This window comes from Dryas octopetala, chromosome 2 (genome assembly GCF_963921425.1).
Source record: "Dryas octopetala chromosome 2, drDryOcto1.1, whole genome shotgun sequence".
NCBI classification, from domain to species: Eukaryota; Viridiplantae; Streptophyta; class Magnoliopsida; order Rosales; family Rosaceae; genus Dryas; species Dryas octopetala.
Window position 1 is genome coordinate 12,647,577 of NC_141367.1, and position 22,846 is coordinate 12,670,422.

The 22,846-nt window shown below is 35.8% G+C and overlaps 2 protein-coding genes and 1 pseudogene across 3 annotated transcripts; all 3 read left to right on the plus strand.

Moving 5' to 3' along the window:
- The first annotated feature begins 1,054 nt into the window (after positions 1-1,054).
- On the plus strand, positions 1,055-2,662 carry LOC147293183 (loganic acid O-methyltransferase-like). The gene is made up of 3 exons (XM_086234424.1): positions 1,055-1,123; positions 1,300-1,962; positions 2,333-2,662. The coding sequence occupies exons 1-3, from the start codon at positions 1,055-1,057 to the stop codon at positions 2,660-2,662; spliced, it is 1,062 nt and encodes a 353-aa protein (XP_086090550.1).
- A 7,286-nt stretch (positions 2,663-9,948) lies between these two features.
- On the plus strand, positions 9,949-11,665 carry LOC147293184 (loganic acid O-methyltransferase-like; annotated as a pseudogene). Its single transcript, XR_015120722.1, has 3 exons — positions 9,949-10,017; positions 10,426-11,089; positions 11,256-11,665. The product of XR_015120722.1 is annotated as a loganic acid O-methyltransferase-like (transcript).
- Positions 11,666-17,971: 6,306 nt separating this feature from the next.
- On the plus strand, positions 17,972-20,191 carry LOC147293185 (loganic acid O-methyltransferase-like). The gene is made up of 3 exons (XM_086231024.1): positions 17,972-18,079; positions 18,557-18,613; positions 19,874-20,191. Exons 1-3 carry the CDS (start codon positions 17,972-17,974, stop codon positions 20,189-20,191), a joined length of 483 nt encoding a protein of 160 aa, XP_086087150.1.
- The last annotated feature ends 2,655 nt before the right edge of the window (positions 20,192-22,846 follow it).

A 22,846-nucleotide genomic window follows, 5' to 3' on the forward strand; every position in this document is an offset into this window, starting at 1 on the left:
TTAAACTCCAAAGAGGAGGAGTGGGCATTGTCATCTGCTTTCAAAGTGAATCAAACGTGGGCTTTTTTTTCTTGGTTTTTATTTTTGTTTTGCAGAATCTCTTAGTTATTGTTTTACCTCCATAACCTTTTTAAATACATAAGCTTATCTGTACCTTTTATTTTTAAACGGGGGTAGTTTTGGTGTACTTGAAAATTTAATCTTACTCGCCCTTCTTCCTTTATTTATACTAGCCTAAGAGGCACATGTCAATTGGCATTTTTACTGTACTTTTTTCTTTTTGTATTTTGTTTTTCGTTTTATAACTTCCTACAACTATTTTCATATTTTAAGATAGTGGGCTGTTTTTTTAAGTTTATTTTAATGATTATATTTTACAACTATACCCTTATTTATTAAGATATTTTTTTATGAGACTGTTTGTTGAATGAAAGATAATTTAGGCAATTTCATTTTTGGTGAAGCCTGTAACACCAAATATTTCTTCTGGTTTTATAATAGTAAAGATAGAATAGATGACATTATTTGATCATATCCCAACAAATGCTTTCTAAAAGTAAATATATTTATTTTTCGAAAAGCATATATACATGCAATTCAGTAAGATGAAAGTTATGATGTCTAAATGGTGCATTTAATTGAGATTCTAATGAATTTTAAAAGAATTAAAAAATCCATAGAAATCTAGGTGTATTCAATTCAGAATTTTAAAAATTTTATAAAAAATTAGTTGTATTCAATTCAGAATTTTAAGAATTACATAGAAATCTAGGTGTATTCAATCTCTCATGGATTTTAAAGAATTTCATTAAGTGGTGGATTTTGATGAATTTTGAACAAAAAACAGAGGCCATAACAAATCCAACTTTTCCCCCTTAGCTAGATTTTCATGGATTTCATGAAGAATTCATAGAATCCATAAAATTAATTTGCAGGAGCCTATAACTAGCTAGTTTAAAATCCATTAAAATCTCTAATGAATACACCCCCTTAGTTTGAATTAAGTAACATAATCCAGTTTATTTTCTTAAGATAGTTTCAATTTCAGAGAGGGATGGAAGAAGCATTTCCTATGAATGGAGGAGATGGCAAATACAGCTATGCCAAAAATTCCAATACACAGGTATATATTCATTTGTATAATTTTTCTTTCCCGTTAACTAGAACTAAGAAAGATACATGGACAAGCACCAAAGATGCAAAGATATATTTTAAACAAATAAACCCCCATTGTTAGAGCTGTGCTTCTGTACTTGCGAGATTTATTTGCACTTATCATGTTAGTAAATTTTATTGTAGGGGAAGGCAGCTGGTACTGTGAAAGGAATGCTGGTTGAGGGAATACTTGAAAACCTTCACATTGAAAATGATGTGTGTCCTATTTCAACCTCATTTCGGATTGCTGATTTGGGTTGTTCTGTTGGACCCAACACATTCATTGCAATCAACAATATTATAGAAACCGTAACACAAAAATTCCAGCACAAGGGCCACTCTGATTCCCTACCTGAATTCTATGTATACTTCAATGATCATGTTTCGAACGATTTCAATAGTCTCTTCACCAACCTTCCCCCAAATAGGCAATATTTCACGGCCGGAGTGCCGGGATCATTTTATGGAAGATTGTTTCCTAAAGCCTCCCTTGATTTTGTGTACTCTGCATACTCTGTGATATGGCTTTCTAAGGTACCAGAAGGAGTAGCTGATTTGAAATCACCAATATGTAACAAAGGGAGGATTTACTATTCCAATGCACCTATTGAAGTTGGTGAGGCATATGCTGCTCAGTATGCAAAGGACATTCAGTGCTTTCTTGAGGCTCGAGCACAAGAGCTTATTCCCGGAGGGTTAATGGCCCTTCTTATTTCTGGACGTCCAGATGGGACACTTCCGGGAGAATGTTCTTGTGGCCCACTTTATGAACCCGTCGAATCTTCCCTCATAGATATGGCCAATGAGGTATGTAGTGTTGACACTGTTATATATATTTTTTGCAAGCACGATCCTGGAAGCCAAAAAAGTATACGGTTCCGATTATCGAAATACAATGTGGAGTGAGCTCCAAGAAGAATCCCACAAATAAGCCTAAATGTGAAATCTCACACCTGAAGAGGCCTATATATATATATCCGAAAAGACTGTATAAAGCCTAGGTTACAATAAATTATATAAATAAAGTCATGAGTTTAATTATATATACATGTAATTACAGTTAGTTTTGAGTTGAATGCTTTATGAAGAAAGATCCATTCTAATTCCTTTTTTTTTTCTTTGGCCGGAAGATCCATTCTAATTCTATATAACATCAATTACGTGTGTGTACATGCAGGGTTTAGTAAGCCATGATAAACTTGACACTTTCAACCATCCAACGTACAGCCCATCAGTGGAGGAGCTACGGACGCTGATACATGAGAATGGGAGTTTTGAGATTGCAAGATTGGAGGAGGCCCCTCGAACACCTTTCCCTCTGTTTACTACACAAGAGGTTAGAGCTGGCATGGAGAGCCTTTTAAAAGAACACTTTGGTTCTGAAATTATGGATCCTCTTTTTGAACGTTACTCAAAGAAACGTGAAGCACACCCACGTCCATTCCTCACTACTGAGGAGGATGGCTTGTGTGTTGGATTGTTTGTCCTTCTAAAGCGAAAACATTGATGACAGTGCACTCCTTTTCTTGTACAATGGATTTGATGCTTTGTTTTTCTTGTTTGTAAGCAAATAAAATTGGTGGCTTTTCTAAGCCAATAATATTTGTGGATTGTTTTTTGGTTTTAGTTTTTATTCTATGTATCTTTTACTTTTGGGATGAAAAGAACTTTAATTTTGTTCCATGCAAGTTGGAGATCGAGTGAATTTTGAAAATTTGTTGTTGAATATTTTGATAAGTCGGATATGGACGATACGATGTATGTCCAGTATATGATAGCGTGCTGCGAATTAACTATGTGATGGGGTTGACGAGTGAAAAGTAGCCTGCATCTGTCTAAACGTCTCCAATTGCGACATTAAATTATCAATGCTCACCTGTTGAGCCGCCATGCCCGCCTATTGAGTCATAAGTTGCTCTACTTAGGACTTCAATTGTAGATTTTCTGCCTCCAAGCGAGCATAGAGCGCGATCGATGAGATGATGATCCACGTTGTGCACTAGCTAGCAAATGGCACCTGAGATGGTGTCGCATCAAGTCCACAAAGCCGAAGTCTATTCTTTCTCTCATGACAGATCTCGACAACATACACCTGCTCTCGAAGCACATTGTTGTCCTCCTCTCCAGATTCCGCCTTGAATGCAATTAAGCATCCATGGCAGCCTAATAAATATATATATTAGTACTAGAAAATTCATAATTAATTAGAAGTAAAGATAAAATATAAAACATAAGATAATTAATGTATATAACACTTACAAAATGCTGCTCCGATGCTGCATCAACCCAAGACCTTCTTACATCTTTACGGGTATGTTTTTCTTTAAAAAAGGAGATGATGTCGGGCTCACGTCCATCCTCTTGTAACTTATTATGTAATCCATAAAAACAATAATTAATTTCTCTAATAATTGAAAACCCTAAATGTATAAAATTTAAATTTAAATAAGATTTTTTTTGGGTTACATATTTATGTCGACTGACTGCAAAACTCTGGGTTCCACCTGTGTGGTTCATCCTTTGGGCATCTCTATTTTTTTTGTTCTTGGGCTATCACACACTGAGCACACAGATAAGTGCGACATATCTTTCCAGAATAACATGCAATCATTAGGACAAGCAACAATCTTTTCATACGTGAGACCCAACTCACTTATAAGTTTTTTGGCATGATAATTCGAATTTGGCAATCAATCCCTATCAGGCAACATTTCTTTTACTAGTTTTAATAACATGGAGAAGACACTATCTGACATACCACCCAAACACTTGATCTGATACAATTTAACAACAGCATCCAGCTTCTTGAAACTCGTACACCCAAGGTACAACTCTTGGTTGGCCTCTTCAAGTAACTTATAAAATGTTTTAGCATCTGGTGTACATCCATCAAAGATGGGTGGTTGTCTCGACAACCCTACTTTTTCCCCAATTGTTGGTTGAACAAACGTTTCATTGAAGAAATCACACATGTCATCTTCATCATCATCTTCATCTACACCTATTTTAATTAGTCTCTATCACCCCTACGTACATTTGATGAATCAATCTCGGCCTCTCCATGCTCCGCCCACCTATCATTCTTATATTTGTCCAACATAGCATGCAAAACAAGATGCACCTAAACAGTTTCCCTCAGATAAGTATAACGGCTGCAACATTTTTTACAAGGGCATACGATCTTATCTAGACCTCCAGAAGTATTGGCAGACGTCGACGCATAATCTAAAAATGAGTTCACCCCATTACGATACTCTTTACGATTCCGAGGTATATCCACCCAACTCTTAACCTACTGACGTAGAGATCGAATAAGCACAATATCCTTAATTATCTAGACCCTCACACCTACCATCTTTCAATCCCTATCAAGTAGGTGTACCTAGCTATATATTAAATAAAATGACTATATAAATCAAAATAGCATTTATATAAAAATTGAAAACAAGAATCATTTATATTTCTACTAAATTAACATGCATATAAAAATTATACGAATAACATGCATATATAAAATTATATGAATAATGACATGCATATATAAAATTATACGAATAACATTCATATAAATCATTCCAAATTTACATATTTTAACCAACATATACCATATTTTTCCTATCCAAATTTTACAAAATATAAAACACTATTTTTTATCTAAATATATAATATATGAATAAGTTGTACCGTACCACTAATTTTTATTTATTTCAATTTAAATATTTATTTTAACACACGTTTTTATCTTAGTTAAATTAATTTAGTTTAATTTACAAATTAACTAACTTAAATATATATATATATATATATAGACAAGCGCTTTCTATTGAGGTATACCTCAACTTATTTATGTTGAGGTATGACCTTGTTGGGGCCCACACGAGTCGTTTTGTGTCGATCCGAACTGTTTGCAAGGATCATCTTCATTGATAGATCATCCTTGCAAAAAATTAGTCAAATCGAAAATCATTTGTCTATCTAACTTTGATAAAACAAATGGACGGTTTCATCAAAAATATTTGGTTCGTCCATTTATTTGATCAAAGTTAGATAGGCAAATGATTTCCGATTTGGCTAATTTTTTGCAAGAATGATTTATCAATGGACATGTAAAAAATGAACGGTTCGGATCGACGCAAAACGACTCGTGTGGGCCAAAATAAGGTATACCTCAATAAAAGGAGCCTGTATATATAGATATATATGTATATATATATAGATATGTTAATTTATCACAAAATTATCCCTTAATTTACAAATTAAATGCAAATTTAACTAACATACATACAAAATCAACATAACACATCTTAGTCAAAAGCTAGCAATTCAAAGCTGCAACACAACAAAAGATCCAAATCCCAGCCAATGAAAATCCAATGCTACAACCTAATATACAAAATGTAGGGGTCGGCAATGGACCGGGCCGGGCTCGGGCTTGAATTATAGGAGCCCAATAGGGCTTTCGGGCCGGGCCGGGCTGGGCTTGAGCTTTAATACACAAGCTCAAGGCCCACCCATCGGGCTTTGGCTTGCGGGCTTGGAGGCAGGGCCCGGCTGGGCCAGAACGGGCGGCCCAAAATGGGCCCAAAGCCTGTTTAGACACATATATATCTTCAAAAAAAAAAAAAAAAAAGGGATTTTGGCTATATTGTGATTTGAACATGAGACCTTATGTAACAAACTTCAACTCTCAACCAATTGAGCTGACTAGTTTATTTGTTAAGTTTGTGAATCATAACATATTTAATAGCTCTTTCGTTTGTTTACTTCAATAAATTATTAATATGTTTATTAAGTTATTATATAATACTATTATGTTAGAAATAGTGTAATACCATAAATAATAAACTTTTAAAATTATATACAACATTACAACTATAATAAAACATAAATGTACATATGTTTTATTATATATTTTATTACATATTTTTATAAACAAACAATGCAATTGTGTTTCCAACGATCCAAACCGTTCAAATTTTAGTTCCTCACCCAAAGATAATTCGTGCAAAAAATGAGCTCAATCGGAGATTTAAAAGTGACATAACAGTGGTCGAATTAATGAACGATCGTGGTTTTTCTAGTGATGATCAAATGGGTAGATGAATTTTGATTTGGCCGAGTTTTTGTAAGGATGATCTTTGACTATGAACATAGAAAATGAACGGGTCAGATTGTTGAAATCACGTTGTGGTCTTCATAATTATGGAAACAACAAGGTTTCAACGGGAAAGTTAATAGAATTATACTCTTCAAGTGTATTTATATGTAGAAGCTCACATATCGATCGTGTTTTCAACGATCCGAACTGTTCAAACTTTAGTTCCTTACTCAAAGAGAATCTTTGCAAAAAATTAGCTCAATCGGAGATGTAAGAGTGACGTAACGGTGGTTGATTTAATGAATGGTTTTCTAATGATAATTGAGCATTCGAACGAGTAGATGAATTCCTATTTGGCCGAGTTTTTGCAAGGATGATCTTTGACTATTAACATAAAAAATGAACGGTTTAGATCGTTGAATTAATGAACGATCGTGGTTTAATAACTTTAATTATAGTTGTATTATAAAAGTTTATTATAATAACTTTAATAACTATAGTTGTAAATTTGTAATCTTGTATATAAGTTTAAAAGTTTATTATTATGGTATTACACAGTTTATACTATTACTATTTACTAACATTATATGATTATAGTATTATATAATAACTTAATAAGCATATTAATAATTTATTAGAGTATACAAATTAACGAAAAAGCTATTAAATATGTTCTGATTCACCAATTAGACAAATAACTAGTCAGCTCAGTTGGATGAGAGTTGAAGTTTGTTCCATAAGGTCTTATGTTCGATTCACAACATAGCCAAAATCCTATATTTTTTTATTGAAAATATATTGTGTGTAAATGGGCTTTGGGCCGGGCCTAAGCGAGCGGGCTTCGGGCGGGCATAAGCGGGCCGGGCTTCGGACAGCCCGTGGGCTTCAAGGGGATGGCCCAAGCCCAGCCCAATGACTATTCGAGCCGGGCCGGGCCGGCGCAAATTTCGGGCCAGATCGGGCTTCGGGCGGGTTTCGGGCATTGGGCTTTTTGGTGACCCCTAACAAAATGCATCATTAACTAACTAAATCAAATTCCATTCCACACAAAAAAAATATACAAAAAATAAATCAACACAATATACCCAAAATCGGATCATATCAAATCTAAATTTCACCAAAACCCAAATCCCACCAAAATCTCGGCCTCCCCCACCCAGATCAAATCCAAGTATGCCTGCAAAGAGAAAAAAAAAAAAAAAAACACAAAAATTCAGTCACCCTAAACCCTAAACCCTAAACCCAAATCCCAAATCCCAGCCAACCCAAACCCAAATCTTATCCCTCTCGCCACTCACCCAAACCCAGCCCTACCCTTCCTGCCACCAACTCGAACCAAGCCCCACCCTTCCGCCACCCACTCGAACCCAGCCCGAACCTATCCCACCCCACTCCACCCCATAATCAAACCAAGCCAAAAAATAAAAATTAAGAAAGAAATCAAGCTACTAACCGAAAATGAGAGGATGAGATGGAGAGAGAAGTGAGGAGAGATGAGATCGAGGGAGAGAGGAGAATGTGCAAGTGAGAGAAAGAGAATGTAGAGGAAGACTGAGAGAAAAAAATGAGAGAATGCAAAGATGAGGGAGAGAGGAGAAGGAGGCGCACATTTAGGGTTATTTATTAATGGCGGACAGATCCGCTAGAAATAGTAAACAATATTGCCACCAGGAATTATTTTGTGCGGGAAAATTCCCGCTTCAAATACCTTCATTATTTCTGGCAAATCCAGCTATAGCCCACCTAATTTTTTCAAAAATAAATAAAATTCGAAGTTGAATTAGGGCAAAATGGGAACAAATCTAATATCTTGGCACTCTAGCCAATGATATCCCATTAATCAGCCCATACAAGCGTGGACGGATCCACATACAAAGGTAAGGGGTCAGGCGACCCCCCCAGAGGCCGGACTGAGAAGCCCAAAACATCCAATCTCTCTAGATGGCGACCCCCCCGGGTGTCTAGACGGCGACCCCCCCTCTCTGGACAGCGACCCTCACTTCTCTCAGTTGCCCTTCGCCGGACTGGTTCAAACCAGTTCAATAGCCTTCTTCCCTTTTTTTTTTTTTTTTGTTGCTTAGCTAGCCAAAACGACGTCGTTTTACGGATTTGCTGTGGCTGTCATCCCTGGAGACATATTGTATATATATATACACACACACACATGCACTTGACTTCTTTTCTTTTTCTCGCTGAGGGCGTTGGTGTGACAATTGTTGTTGCTCTTGCTGTGTGTAGTTAAAAGGAAATAAAAGCGCGCACTCAAGGGCTAGCTAATTGTTAATTCTGGCTTAGTAAGCCTACATATATAGAATAAACGTGTAGAGAAAAAACAAGCAGAGAAGTTTGATCCATCCATATATGCATGTTCGCCTATAACTGGGATGATGAATAACTTTCGTTTTCTCTATTTTTCTATCTTTAATTAGTTTTGGAATTTTAAAAAAAAATTATTCCATGTTAAAGATATATATATTGTTGAAAAAAAAAAATATGCTGAAGATTAGATTAAAAAAAAAAGGCTCAGCTACACTTTGCACCTCTCAAGTATAGGTGGTTTTTAACTTTGGTACCCAATGTTTAAAACGTTTCAATGTGGAACCTAAAGTTTATAAAAATTGCAATGTGATTCTTCTGTTAACTTTTCTATTAGTTTTGACTGCATATAGCATGTGTGAGATTCACTTACGCTGATGTGGACAGTAAATTATGTCATGTGGATAAAAACAAATGAAAAAGATTACAGCCTAGTTCTTCCTTTCTAGGATCCACCATAATATTGTAAAAAGGAATCTCGACTTATAAATAATTAGCAGGTTAGAATGAATTCTATAATGACATAATGAATTGTGTCAAAGTACTTATAAATGATTATATAATCCATCCAAAACATATTACGTGCGTGACTCGCATAATTACTTTTAAGGTTCTAACAAATCAAAATTCATATACTAAACTAACAAACAGTCCAAACTAACTAACAGTCCAAATTAACTTCATGTCTTTTGGTAAATTTGGCTCTTTGTAATACGATTAGTTGTAATAAATAGAGCATCTCCAGTTGTCCACTATTCATCGTCAACTTATAATTTCCACCATTCCTCTTAGTCAATAGAAAACATATATATATATATATATATATAGAGATTAGAGAGAGAGAGAGAGAGAGAGATGGCAGAAGAAATGAGCTGCGGTTCTGCTGGCTGCCCAATGAATAGGGGGGATGGACAATATTACAGCTCCATAAACTCTTCGGATCAGGTACATTTTGTTTTGTTTTCCAATTTCTCCCTAACTAGTTATCTATATCAATTAATGTTTTTTACATAATTTATGCCCATCGTGCACAGTGACCGCATACAGAGATTTATTTTTTCGTCTGAGGATACAGAGATGTCGCCACAGATGGTTTGCAAAAATATATAATTTCTCTTATTTTATTTTTAAAAACATCTATGATATATGTAAGATGTGAAAGTTATGATATTTGAAATTTTGACATAAAAAAAAAAAATAGAGAGAAAATATGATCTGACGGTAGTGTCTACTATGCTCTTTCTTTGTAATTTCATAAGTGTTTTATTGGTCTCTAGTTTGATATTTGTTGAAAAGTCAATACGTAGGAGCTTAAACGGCAATAAATTAAAGAAAGAAGCTGCCTTTAGTTTTCTTGATAGTTTGATTTTCAGACAGGGATGGAAGAAGCATTTCCTATGACTGGAGGAGATGGCCAATACAGCTACGGCAAAAATTCCAATCCACAGGTTTTTCTTTTCTTCCTCAAAACTAGAATTCTGCTGCTCATTCTATATCTAGCTAGATCTAATTTGTTGCTCGAGTTACTCTCAGTATGTAAAAAATTATTACAATTCAATAAACCAATATATATTTGTGTGTGTCATGATCTACATAAAACCAATTTTTCTTGGCAATGAGCAAATCATAATTAAGAGATCAGACGAGAGTTACAAATCATAAATAATTAATCAGTACAGCAACAGAAAACTAGTTAAAAACCACAAACTAAGAAAGATAGGTAGACAAGCGCCAAAGATTTAAAGATTATTATTATTATTTTTTTTTTTTTTTTTTTTTTGCAAATAAACCACCATATATTTTGAGCATGTGCTTCTGTACTTGTGACACTTATTTGTTAATATTTTTTGTTGTAGAGGACTGCAGCTGGTACTGTGAAGGGAATGCTAGTCGAGGGAATACTTGAAAACCTTCACATTGGAAATGATATGTGTCCTTTTTCAACCTCATTTCGGATTGCTGATTTGGGTTGTTCTGTTGGACCCAACACATTCTTTGCAGTCAACAATATTATAGAAACTGTAGCACAAAAGTTCCAGATTGAAGGCCACTCTGATTCTCTACCCGAATTCCATGTATACTTCAATGACCATGTTTCAAACGATTTCAATAGTCTCTTCACCAAACTTCCCCCAAATAGGCAGTACTTTGCAGCGGGAGTTCCGGGATCATTTTATGGAAGATTGTTTCCCAAGGCCTAGCTCCCTTAATTTTGTGTACTCCGCTTACTCTGTCATATGGCTTTCTAAGGTACCAGGAGTGGGTGATTTGAAATCACCAATATGTAACAAGGGGAGGATTTACTATTCCAATGCACCTATTGAAGTTGGTGAGGCATATGCAGTTCAGTATGCAAAGGACATTAAATGTTTCCTTGATGCTCGATCACAAGAGCTTGCTCCCGGAGGGTTGATGGCGCTTCTTATTTCAGGGCGTCCGGATGGGACACTTCCGGCACAGTATTCTTGTGGCCCTCTTTACCAACCTGTGGAATCTTGCCTTATAGATATGGCTAATGAGGTATATGTAGAAGTGCTTTAATTGTTACTTAACATTGAAAGTGCATGTATCAGGTTGGGAATTTATAGCCTTGTGAAAAGATATAATGTAATGGGCCTTTTCCATCTATGATGTACAATTGTTTTGAGGTTGATGCTCTAACTTCTATTCTCTTATGTTCGGACAGGGGTTATTAAGCGAAGATAAAATCAATTCTTTTAACATCCCCACATACAGTCCATCTATGGAGGAGCTACGTAAACTGATACATAAAAATGGGAGTTTTGAGATTGCAAGATTGGAGGAGACCCCTCGAACGCCTGTCCCTGTGAATAGCACACAAGAGGTTAGAGCTGGCATGGAGAGCATTATTAGCAAACACTTTGGTGCTGAAATTATAGAACCACTTTTTGATCGCCACTCAAAGAAATTTGAAGGACATCCACGTCCACCTCTCACTACTGCTGAAGATGGCTTGAGTGTTGGATTATTTGTCCTTCTAAAGCGCAAGCATTGATTACAATGCGCTTGCTCTCTATCTTTTACTTTGTAGTTGAAAAAGATGTTTTTTTTGTTACAAGTTGGAGATTGGATTTTCAAAAGGGGAATGATTGTGCCTAGCTTAATTGTATCGATCTCAAAGACATGGTTTAATAAATTGTGCCTTAATCGTATCTCAAAGACATGTACAAGGTTTAGCCATGTCACTTGAAATGAATTATTCTTTTAACTTGTATTTTTTTTATCAAAGTACGAATTTACCCCTATTGATTCACTTACAATTTATTTAAAAGTTAATTTTTCAACATTCTTAATTTTTTTTTTTCCAGGAACTTAGAATTTGTTTAGATTGCAGATCCAAAGAATAGAGAAAGAGGGAAGGGCGCAGATTGTCATATTTTTTGCAAACTTTTCTATAGATCCAAGGAAGTAATTGTTCGTTTGTCAGCACATGAAAGCCTTCCCCCTATGCTTCCGCTGTTATCAGCTTCGATGCGACTATTTGTACAATCCACGGTTTGGATATCTCTAGTTGTGGAAGATTTTAATTGAGAGGTTACAGTAATCAAGATAAAGACAAGGACGAGGAGTGCTATTCTTGTTGATAGAGAAAGAAGGAAGAAGGTGAGCTTCAATCCCTTTTATGAACTCTCTGTTTTTATTTATAATTGAACTTTAAAAATGTTTTTAGAAGCTTAAAAAACTGATTTGGAGTGTCAGAATCAAAGGAAATTGAAGTAGGTTGAAAGCTCAAAAAATCTGAAATTTTTCTGGAAAATTTGTAGTTTCAAGTAGCCTACTTGGAGGCCAATTATCTTATATTGTAGAGCTCTGTTTTGAATGTTGTTTATATGGATGTAAAGAGACAATGCATAGCTTCAAAATGAGAATAAAATTGCAGGAATTGGTGAAGATTTGATAGGTTAAAAGTAGAGGCAAAGTTGAGAAAAAAAAAAAAAAAGGAATTTCTGGAGAACAGGGGTTGAAAGAAAAAGATGATGAATAGTTCTTGCCGGCAACCTCCACTCGCACCACTGGCATGTGGCAGTGCGTGCGGCTGAGTATGGCAGCTCCGGTCACCGGGGAAAGTCCCTTCCAACTATATTTTCGATTTAGAGTCCGATGGTGGACTCTGTTTTGCCATACTCTACCCTAGAGAGTGCACTACACACACTAGGATTAGAAAATGAATGAGGTTTTATTCATTAATTAACTGTGATTTTTTGTTATTTTTATGATTGGAGTAGGCTTGGAGGACAACCGAGAGGCACGTGACAATTTCTAAAGGCGGATTGAACTTATATTCAAGGTAGGGGAATCTGGGGAACCTTTGACTGTAAATTGATTTTATTTAATCTTTGTTGAAAAATATTATATGCACGCTAATACGTGAATTGTATGAATTATTTGAATTATTTGAATTGTTTGAATTATTTAAACATGATAGGAATTAGTTAACTTAATTAGTAGTCCATTTATTTGAACGTGAAGCATGATTCATTGAAAAGTGGAGATCATGGTGGTAAGAAGGGATTGAGAGTTTAAATTTAAATTTTGTAGTGTGTGGGGAATGAAGCCTCTTCAATAAAACGATCTATTCTCCCAAAGCGCATTGAGGACTTCAGTTGTGATCAAAGTTAATTAGGATGTCTTGCACTTCAGTTGCGATTGAAATGAAGATGTATTGCAATTTACTTTTAAGGGATTGAATTGAGGAAGTGTAGCATAACATTCTTGCATTAGTTTAATATTATTATATTATATATTGTCTGTTACATGTTGTATGTTTTCACGGAGCTTCGATCCATTTAATCAATTATGCATGATAAGGTCAAAAGTCCCTACTGAGCCGTTGGTGCTCACCCCCTAATAGACTTTGTAGGTGCATAAACAGAAGATCTGATCATGTAAGAGGATGAGCTAGACGTAGTTCCAGTGAATAAGTGTGAATTGAGTTTAAATTTAAGTTTAATTATTGAAGTTTTGTGGGATTTAATTAAAGTATTGGAGCATGGAGTAAGGCGTATAATGTAAATTAAGCTTGAATAAAGTTTTGTTGTATAATAGAATTAAGAATTTTATTTCTATTTAATTTATTTTCCTTAGTCACATTATGATTATAAGAGTAAAATCTATAATTTGAATGTGATTCGCACCTTAATCCGAGATTTATTCTTAATTCCGGATTAAGGTGTGACAGTAGTAGAGGTTAATTTGCTTCGGTAAGTTAGTTCTGGATTTTTTTGATGGCCTCAAAGTAGTTGGAGGTTTTGAAAAGTAATTTGACAACCTTGACGCCATGAATGATGAAGATTGGGAGGAGCTTGATTGTCATGCCCCGAACCCGGGGCAAGTGATAAGCAGCACTAAGGTTCCCAGAAGTACGACACTCATCCTCAAGTGTCAGTCTTAAGTCATTTAGAATTTGTTAAACCCATTTCTGTTTGAAAATTGGATTCGATCAGAAATAAAATGAGCAGCATAAATAAATAATTACTTAATTAAGAAGTTTACAACAAAACCAAACCCTTGAGATTACATATGCCTAAAAGCAACCTTGAAAGATGATTAAAAATCATTAATGAGACAAAGTGAAAACAAAATGATTTACCAAATGATTTTCAAAATATAAAGAATATCATTAGAATTCTGAAATGCCTACTGCCACTACCATGCCCTCCTCGCGTTGCCTCATCAGTTCAGTTACTCTGCAAAATGATCTCTTACACCATGGAATGGTGTACCGAGTCACATAAAAAGCTCGGTAAGCTATGGAGCTCATGTAATGAAATTAACCAACTCATACGCAAATAAACAGAAATTCAATTGCTACATTTTGTCATAGCGGCATCCAACCACAATAGCATACATTCGCACAGACAAGTACAACCCTGAGAACTCCATTTTAGAAATGTGAAAAGATTTTGTGCCTTATTAGGGCACGAGATCTATATTCCCTAATCTGATGTGGCAAAATTATTTTACACACATCATTATTATTTGCCAAATCATATTAATATTATTTTTTTTGAAAGACAATCTTATCCATTTGAAATTCAATATATATATTTTTTTCTGTGCTTGATTACTAGATTTGTCACTCTTCATAATCACATTTGCATATCATCGTGGTCATCAATATAGTTAGAGTAATCTCAACATCAACAATGGGGATTAATGATGTGTAGACACTATATATTGATGAATTTATTTTCTTCCAATAGACTTTTCGTGAATATTGTTGGAAGACTAAATTTGGACTTCAAAAATCAACGAATATGAATTGAAATACAAGAATTTCTTGGCTGCCTAGTAAATTGAAATACTAGAACCTCTTGGCCATTATCAAGGCCATTATCATGAAAAAGTTGAAGTCAGATTTTCTGAACAATTTGATCAAGGCCATTAGAAGATAGATTCTAATATGATTCTCCTCAAGCCCGTATAGAATACACTTTGACCACTCCAATCCATATTTTCTAGCTTCTTCACCAATCAGTACCCAACTCACTAGCAATGACAGACTCAACTCAAACCCCAACAAATGGAAACCCGAAACCAATCAACCCCTTATTCCTCTCACTATTCTCCAAAATCAGCAAACCCAGGTCTCCAAAAGCTAAGCCAAATTCCCTTTCCAGTAGCATCAACAGTGGGCAGTGGCAAGTTAGTAGCTTTTTAGGTTTCTAAGAATATTGGGGCTAAATTTTTTTAAGCCATAACGTACTTTGGTTATGTTTTCTTAATTTGGGAATCCAATATTTTAATTTTTGTAATTTAATTTGAAAGATCTTAAGAAAGGTTAAATATGTCTTTTTAAAACCTTATATGGCAAAATGAATTATGAGATGTATATAACAATATTAAATACTTTAGTTGACATGGAAATTCCATGTCATTAGGGCACAATTAGGGCACCAATTATTAAGGCACTCTAACATAACCCTTTCGAAATTAAATGCCCAGGTTATCACACCACAAAACAACAATTACAATAGCTCATGGTATATATATATATATATATATATATAGATAAATATAAATAATTTTAAATAATTACTGATTAGGCAAGCTCTAATACGGATGAACAGTAAATAAGTATAAATGCGACGTCGACGTAATGGGGACACGGTGTTGACACATCATCAACTGGCTGTAGCACATCTCAATTTCGTGTATTGACACCATGTCGGCACTCGCATTCATGCTTATTTACTGTTCATCTATATTAGAGCCTATCCCAAATATTGATATATACCATAATTAGTTTAGCACACAATTTGTACTTAAGTAATATTAAGTAAATATATGTACATATACAAGTTGCTTGTAAAACTAGGTCATTACACATAATTTGTAAAATCCCCAAAAATGATTAAATAAAATGAATAATAAGGAAACTTTTTGAAAAATTTTCCATTTCTCTCATAAATTTTCAGAAAAAAATTGAAAAAAGTTTCTGGGCTGGGGTTTCACAGCAACGGTATGGCTTGTTCTCCATTTGGGTTGTTTTTTACAAGGGAGATTAAACACAATGTCTAAAATGAGAAATGTGCGAAGGACATCATCAAGAAACATGAGAAGTTTATCTTGAGAAGTCTCTAACCACTACAACAATTTTGGCCAAAGGCCTCCAATGATTTCCACCAAAGTTGGGGGGGGGGGGGGGGGTGCCAATTGCTAATGTGGCTGTTCACTAATATTAATTATTAGTGATTACATTATTAAGTCTGACATGAACAGTGATTGCATATTCAACTAATGATTCTGATTAGTTGATTAAATTGTGGCACCCCAATAATTTAAACTAAAAAAAGGAGTTTAATTTTTTATCTGGTTGCTCTTAGTGGCTAAACCATTATTGGGTTTCCTTATATAGTGGCAGCATCTCTTTCTTCCCACCCCCAAACCAAACGGGATCCACACCAGAAAGTGCCGATCGGTTCAAATCCTCAAATTAAGGGGGTTGCTCCTCCTCCAGTCACCATCGGAAAGTGGGTTCCCTTTGGGTTGTTTATTGCCAAATAACTGGGGTTCAATCCTTCTACTGTTGTTGTGCATAGGTGGGGGAAATTCATGAGTTTTTTTGCTTCTATGGTTACCGTTATTCATGTTTGTGGCACCTGGACTTGGGTTTTTTCAGAAATTGTGGTTCCTCTTTGTGCTTGGGCTGTGCGTGAATGAGAAAGCACCTGCTACACCCATTTGTTGTGTAGATGGAGACAATATGCTTTTCAGAAAATGTGTTGGCTGCTAGAGGTTCTGGTGGTCCAGACCTCAAGGTGGAGGTCCGGTCCTCAGCTTCATGTTGGCTTCCTGGAGGTCAGGTCCTCAAGGTGGAGGACCGGTCCTCTGCTTCATGGTTGTGCTGAACTGTACACGTGTCTGTATTTTCAGTGATTGTGGTTATTAGTTCTTCTAGTTAGTCTATAGCCTATAGTTGTGTGCCATGTGGCTTCTAAAGGGCAATTAATTTAGTAAATTCGTCATATAGGGTTTTTAAAAAGACCTAACTTCAACATTTTTCTTCTCATTTTAGTCCTGAAGCAGCCGCACACCCCCTTCTCTTTCTCTCTCTTCTCTCTCCTCTGCTGTGAGCTCTCTCCGGCCATCTCTTCGTCGTCCAGTTGTCAACACCGGCAACATGGACCTCAATCTATATATCAACTAGTCTCTTCCTCCTCTCTCTATCCTTGCCTTTTGATTGCTCAACAACCCAATGGAAACATGGATTCACACCTTCTCACTGCTATGTCCCAAAATCTTTTCTCCTGCATTCTCCATGGATACAACTTAGAGGACACGCACGGGTAAACAAACATTTTCTCTCTTCCTCTCTCAAATCATGAAATTTGTTTCGGGATTTTGAAAATTATTACAATTTGTAGATTTGTGTTTAGAGGAAGATTTAAGTTGTAACTATTATGTTTCATTGTTTCCTTTCAAATTTGGAGCTTTGAAGAATTTCTATCTTCAAAGTCATTTCTACTGTCGCCATCATCATCATCTTAAGAACATCCTCTAGACCACCCGAATGAGGATATGAAGAATTTCTGGTGAGACCCACCATGAACTCTAATTTTTACCCTATCCAAGATCCATAATTTCTAAGAGACCTTCATCCTAGTTGAACTGAGTTTGAGTCATGTTGTAGACAATAAAAAACAGCTTCTTTCTTATGAACAAGAGTTTGAGAGTTAATCTGTTTAAATTTGTTGTGAATCTGCTTTTTTTTTGTATTTTTGTTTTCATTTTTTAGATATGTTTATATTTATTTATATTTTATAAATTTCCTTATGATTTTGTGGCTATAAACAAACACTTAATTTCGTAGTAAATTCTAAGACTCAAAAATAAAAGGAATATAAAGTATTAGATTTTGCTTGGAAGGGTCCGGTCTTCATGGTGAAGTTAGGAGCTGCTGGAGGTTCTGGAGGTCCGGACCTTAAGGAGGAGGTCCGGTCTTCAGCTTCATGGAGGCTTCCTGGAGGTCCGAACCTCAAGGAGGAGGTCTGATTTTCAGCTTCATGGAGGCTTCCTGGAGGTCCAGTCCTCAGCTTCATGGCTTCAATGGTGAGTTTCTGTAGGTTCGATCCTCTGGGGAAAGGTCCGGTCCTCAAGCTTTGAATCTACTTCTTGTCCTACATCAATATGAAACATTCAATATTGCATGGTTTATATATTGGTGTATATATTTGTGTAGATTTTAGATGATGCACAATGGCTAAGTATTATTGTTGGTTAATTCTATATAAGTATAACAAAAAAGTTTGTTTATCAGTAAATTTAACAGATATGCACTATATGACTTGTAAATGGTGTTCTTGAAGCAAAGGGAGTTACTATTGAAGCAGCAACAAATCAAGAGGATAAAGTTGCATGTTTAAGGTACACTCTTGATAATTATCGGGGCATTTATATATTTATTTTGGTAGTACAATTAAAGAAATTTCATTTTGTAGTTCTATGAGATTGATGGTATTGAAGGATCTTCAGTTCGTGAAGGGGGATCTTGAAAGGGATGATATTGATGGTGAAAGCTTGGTCATATTTTTGTGAAAACTGGCAGGGTATCTACGTATTTTGTAGCGGGTTTGGAGCTGTTGCTTGACCAAGTTTAATTGTTTTAGATGTTTCTAGTTGTACGAGTGTTGAAGGAAACTGATAGAATGATTTGTACTTTAGGTTTCAACTAATATATATGTGTAATGCAAGTTACATTCGGTTCAAGTATGTGTTTTCAGATTTTATGAGCAGTTTATTAATTAGTAGTGTTCCTTTGAGGTTACATGAAAATTCATTACTATTAATTAGTAAGCATTTTTTTTTTTTTTGCATGGTGGAGGACATTTAATTACTTGAACCAAATCAAAAACTAATACCAAGAAGGTGGGAATGCAGCAAGCTACTGTTGGAATTAGTGAGTTACCTAACCCACTTTTAACAAGATAGTAGAAGAAACTATGGCATATCATTATTTAATTATATCAATCCTCCACCAATATAGCAACCTCATTAGATATGGTGAACAATTGAAACCAACTAACCGCAGCATTGGTGAGGACCGAATCTTGCAGACTGTCATAGCAGGTTTTGGTAGAAGCTTCCACCATTCTTACATGTGGGTGACCTTACCTCCCTTGCCACCCCAACACCAACCTCCAACATGCTCTATGGTGACTGCAGGGTGGCAATGGGCAATACAAACTAACAACAGTGGCAGTTGCATCTATTCCTACAAAAAAAAATTGGTTGCCTTTTCTAGATTTTGTTGTAGTGAACCGTGTCATTGTCAAGAGGAGGTTCTAGAAATTCATGATGGGTAAGGGCGTTTGGATTCAAGATCACATCAATAAGTTAACAAAATGGTGATCACTGATCTGGAGAATATGTCAGGGAAGCTTGATGATGAAGACAAGCGTCTGTTTAATAAGTTGGATATATGCTTGAGAGCTATGATCACCTTGTGACAATCACAATGTATGAGAAGGAGAAGTTGGTCTTAGATGAAGCAAATTCAACATTAATTTATGAAGAGGTGAGGAAGAAAGAGAAAGTGGCTTAAGTGAGATAGTTAGTCTCACAGCTGAAGAGGCCTACATATATCTGAAAAGACTATATAAAGCCTTGGTTACAATAAATTATATAAATAAAGTCATGAGTTTAATTATATATACACCTAATTACAGTTAGTTTTGAGTTGAATGCTTTATGAAGAAAGATCCATTCTAATTCTTTTTTCCTTTTGGCCGGAAGATCCATTCTAATTCTATATAACATCAATGTATGTATGCGTACATGCAGGGTTTAGTAAGCCATGATAAACTTGACACTTTCAACCATCTAACGTACAGCCCATCAGTAGAGGAGCTATGGACGCTGATAAATGAGAATAGGAGTTTTGAGATTGCAAGATTGGAGGAGGCCCCTCGAACACCTTTCCCTCCGTTCACTACACAACAGGTTAGAGCTGGCATGGAGAGCCTTTTAAAAGAACACCTTGGCTCTGAAATTATGGATCCTCTTTTTGAACGTTACTCAAAGAAACGTGAAGCACACTCGCGTCCATTCCTCACTACTGAGGAGGATGGATTGTTTGTCCTTCTAAAGCGCAAACATTGATGACAGTGCGCTCCTTCTTTTCTTGTACAATGGATTTGATGCTTTGTTTTTCTTGTTTGTAAGCAAATAAAATTGGTGGCTTTTCTAAGCCAATAATGTTTGTGGATTGCTTTTTACTCTTTTTTCGGTTTTAGTTTTCATTCTATGTATCTTTTACTTTTGGGATGAAAAGAACTTTAATTTTGTTCCATGCAAGTTGGAGATCGAGTGAATTTTGAAAATTTGTTGTTAAATATTTTGATAAGGCGGATATGGAGGATACGATGTATGTCCAGTATATGATAGCGGCTGCTGCGAATTAACTATGTGATGGGGTCAGCGAGTGAAAAGCAGCCTACAATGACATCTCCAATTGCGACATTAAATTATCAATGCTCACCTGCTGAGCCTCCGTGCCCGCCGATTGAGTCGTAAGTTGCTTCACTTAGGACTTCAATTGTAGATTTTCTACCTCCAAGCGAGCATAGAGCGCGATCGACGAGATAATGATCCACGTTGTGCACTAGCTAGCCAATGGCACCTGAGATGGTGTCGCACCAAGTCCATAGAGCCGAACTCTATTCTTTCTCTCAGGACACATCTCTGCAACATACACCTGCTCTCGAAGCTCATTGTTGTCCTCCTCTCCAGATTCCACCTTGAATGCAATTGAGCGTCCACGGTAGCCTAATAAATATATATATTAGTACTAGCAAATTCATAATTAAGAAGATAAAATATAAAACCTAAGACAAAAAATATATATAACACTTACAAAATGCTGCTCCGATGCTGCATCAACCCAAGTCCTTCTTACATCCTTACTGGTATGTTTTTTTTGAAAAAAGGAGATGTCAGGCTCACGTCCATCCTTTTGTAACTTATTATGTAATCCATAAAAACAATAATTAATTTCTCTAATAATTGAAAACCCTAAATGTATAAAATTTAAATTTAAATAAGATTTTAATAAAATTTGATTTACTTACATATTTATGTCGACTGACTGCAAAACTCTGGGTTCCACCTGTGTGGTTCATAGTTTGGGCATCTCTATTTTTTTTGTTCTTGGGCTACCACACACTGAGCACACAGATAAGTGCGACATATCTTTTCAGAATAACATACATTCATTAAGGCAAGCAACAATCTTTTCATACGTGAGACCCAACTCACTAATAAGTTTTTTGGCATGATAATTCGAATTTGGCAATCAATCCCTATCAGACAACATTTCTTTTACAATTTTAATAACATGGAGAAGACACTATCTGACACATCACCCAAACACTTGATCTGATACAATCTAACAACAGCATCCAACTTCTTAAAACTCGTACACCTAGGGTACGTACAACTCTTGGTTGGCCTCTTCAAGTAACTTATAAAATGTTTTAGTATCTGGTGTACGTCCATCAAAAATGGGTGGTTGTCTCGACAACCCTACTTTTTCCCCAATTGTTGGTTTGACAAACGTTTCATTGAAGAAATCACGCATGTCATCTTCATCTACACCTATTTCAGTCTCTATCACCCCTACGTACGTTTGATGAATCAATCTCGGGCTCTCCATGCTCCGTCGGCCCACCTATATATATCATTCTTATATTTGTCCCACATAGTATGCAAAACAAGATGCTGTACCTGAACAGTTTTCCTCAGATAAGTATAACGATTGCAACATTTTTTATAAGGGCATACAATCTTATCTCGACCTCCAGAAGTATTGGCAGACGTCGACGCATAATCTAAAAATGACTTCACCCCATCACGATACTCTTTACGATTCCGCAATATATCCACCCAACTCTTAACCTACTGACGTAGAGATCGAATTAAGCACAATATCCTTAATTATCTAGACCCTCACACCTACCATCTTTCAATCCCTATCAAGTAGGTGTACCTATTGTTAGTTTCTAGGATTTGATATATTGGTGTTTCCTTTTCAAAATCATTGAATTTATTTTTTAATTATTCACTCACAAGCTCTAGGCTAGAATTAAGGGTAAGATCTCTTGTGTTGAAGAAATCAAGAATGAAGTTGCAGTACAAAAAGATCTAAGATATACTGCACTTCAAGCATTTCACGAAAAAAACAGTTTTGTGTCTATTTAACTAGTCATTCACTGATCATAAGGACAATGATCTTCACGTACAGTGGTTAACACTTAAATGACACTGTCACTTCAGTGGGCCATTTCGGGATTTGTTTCTTAAAGCCCATTTAATTTAAAACCTAATTTCTGTTTTTCTAAACATGCATGTGTACAGCACATGAATTGGTTCCTTCACTGAATCAATCAGATCAGATCTTGTTTCTCATCATTCTCACGCCACTCACTTACACACCTCAGCACTATTCATCTTCTTCCCCATTTCTGAATTTTGCAAAATAAAGAAATATCTGATTTTACAGCTCCACATTCTTATCATCAGCTGTACTAGGATACCTCTCTAGGACAAAAGGAATATGCCCTTTATTTGTCTCTTGCGGACAGTCATTGATTGGCTTCCACGTGGCACGGGCAGACATGGTGAGGGCGTCTGTGTGTTGTACGGGGTATATGGGTGTAATGGTCTAGCTTTTTCTGTGTGGGTTGATGAACATATTTTTTGTGCGTATTCTTGCTGCGTTTTTGTGGGTATGCTCATCCTTTTCAAATAAGAAAATGT

Bases quoted from the DNA above. Each gene is read 5' to 3' on its own strand.
- LOC147293183 (XM_086234424.1), top strand. From the start codon at position 1,055: ATGGAAGAAGCATTTCCTATGAATGGAGGAGATGGCAAATACAGCTAT. The intron at 1,124-1,299 runs GTATATATTCAT...ATTTTATTGTAG, and splicing joins CCAAAAATTCCAATACACAG to GGGAAGGCAGCTGGTACTGT. The intron at 1,963-2,332 runs GTATGTAGTGTT...GTGTACATGCAG, and splicing joins TCATAGATATGGCCAATGAG to GGTTTAGTAAGCCATGATAA.
- LOC147293185 (XM_086231024.1), top strand. From the start codon at position 17,972: ATGGTGAAGTTAGGAGCTGCTGGAGGTTCTGGAGGTCCGGACCTTAAG. The intron at 18,080-18,556 runs GTCTGATTTTCA...ATGGTATTGAAG, and splicing joins GTCCGAACCTCAAGGAGGAG to GATCTTCAGTTCGTGAAGGG. The intron at 18,614-19,873 runs GTCATATTTTTG...GCGTACATGCAG, and splicing joins ATATTGATGGTGAAAGCTTG to GGTTTAGTAAGCCATGATAA.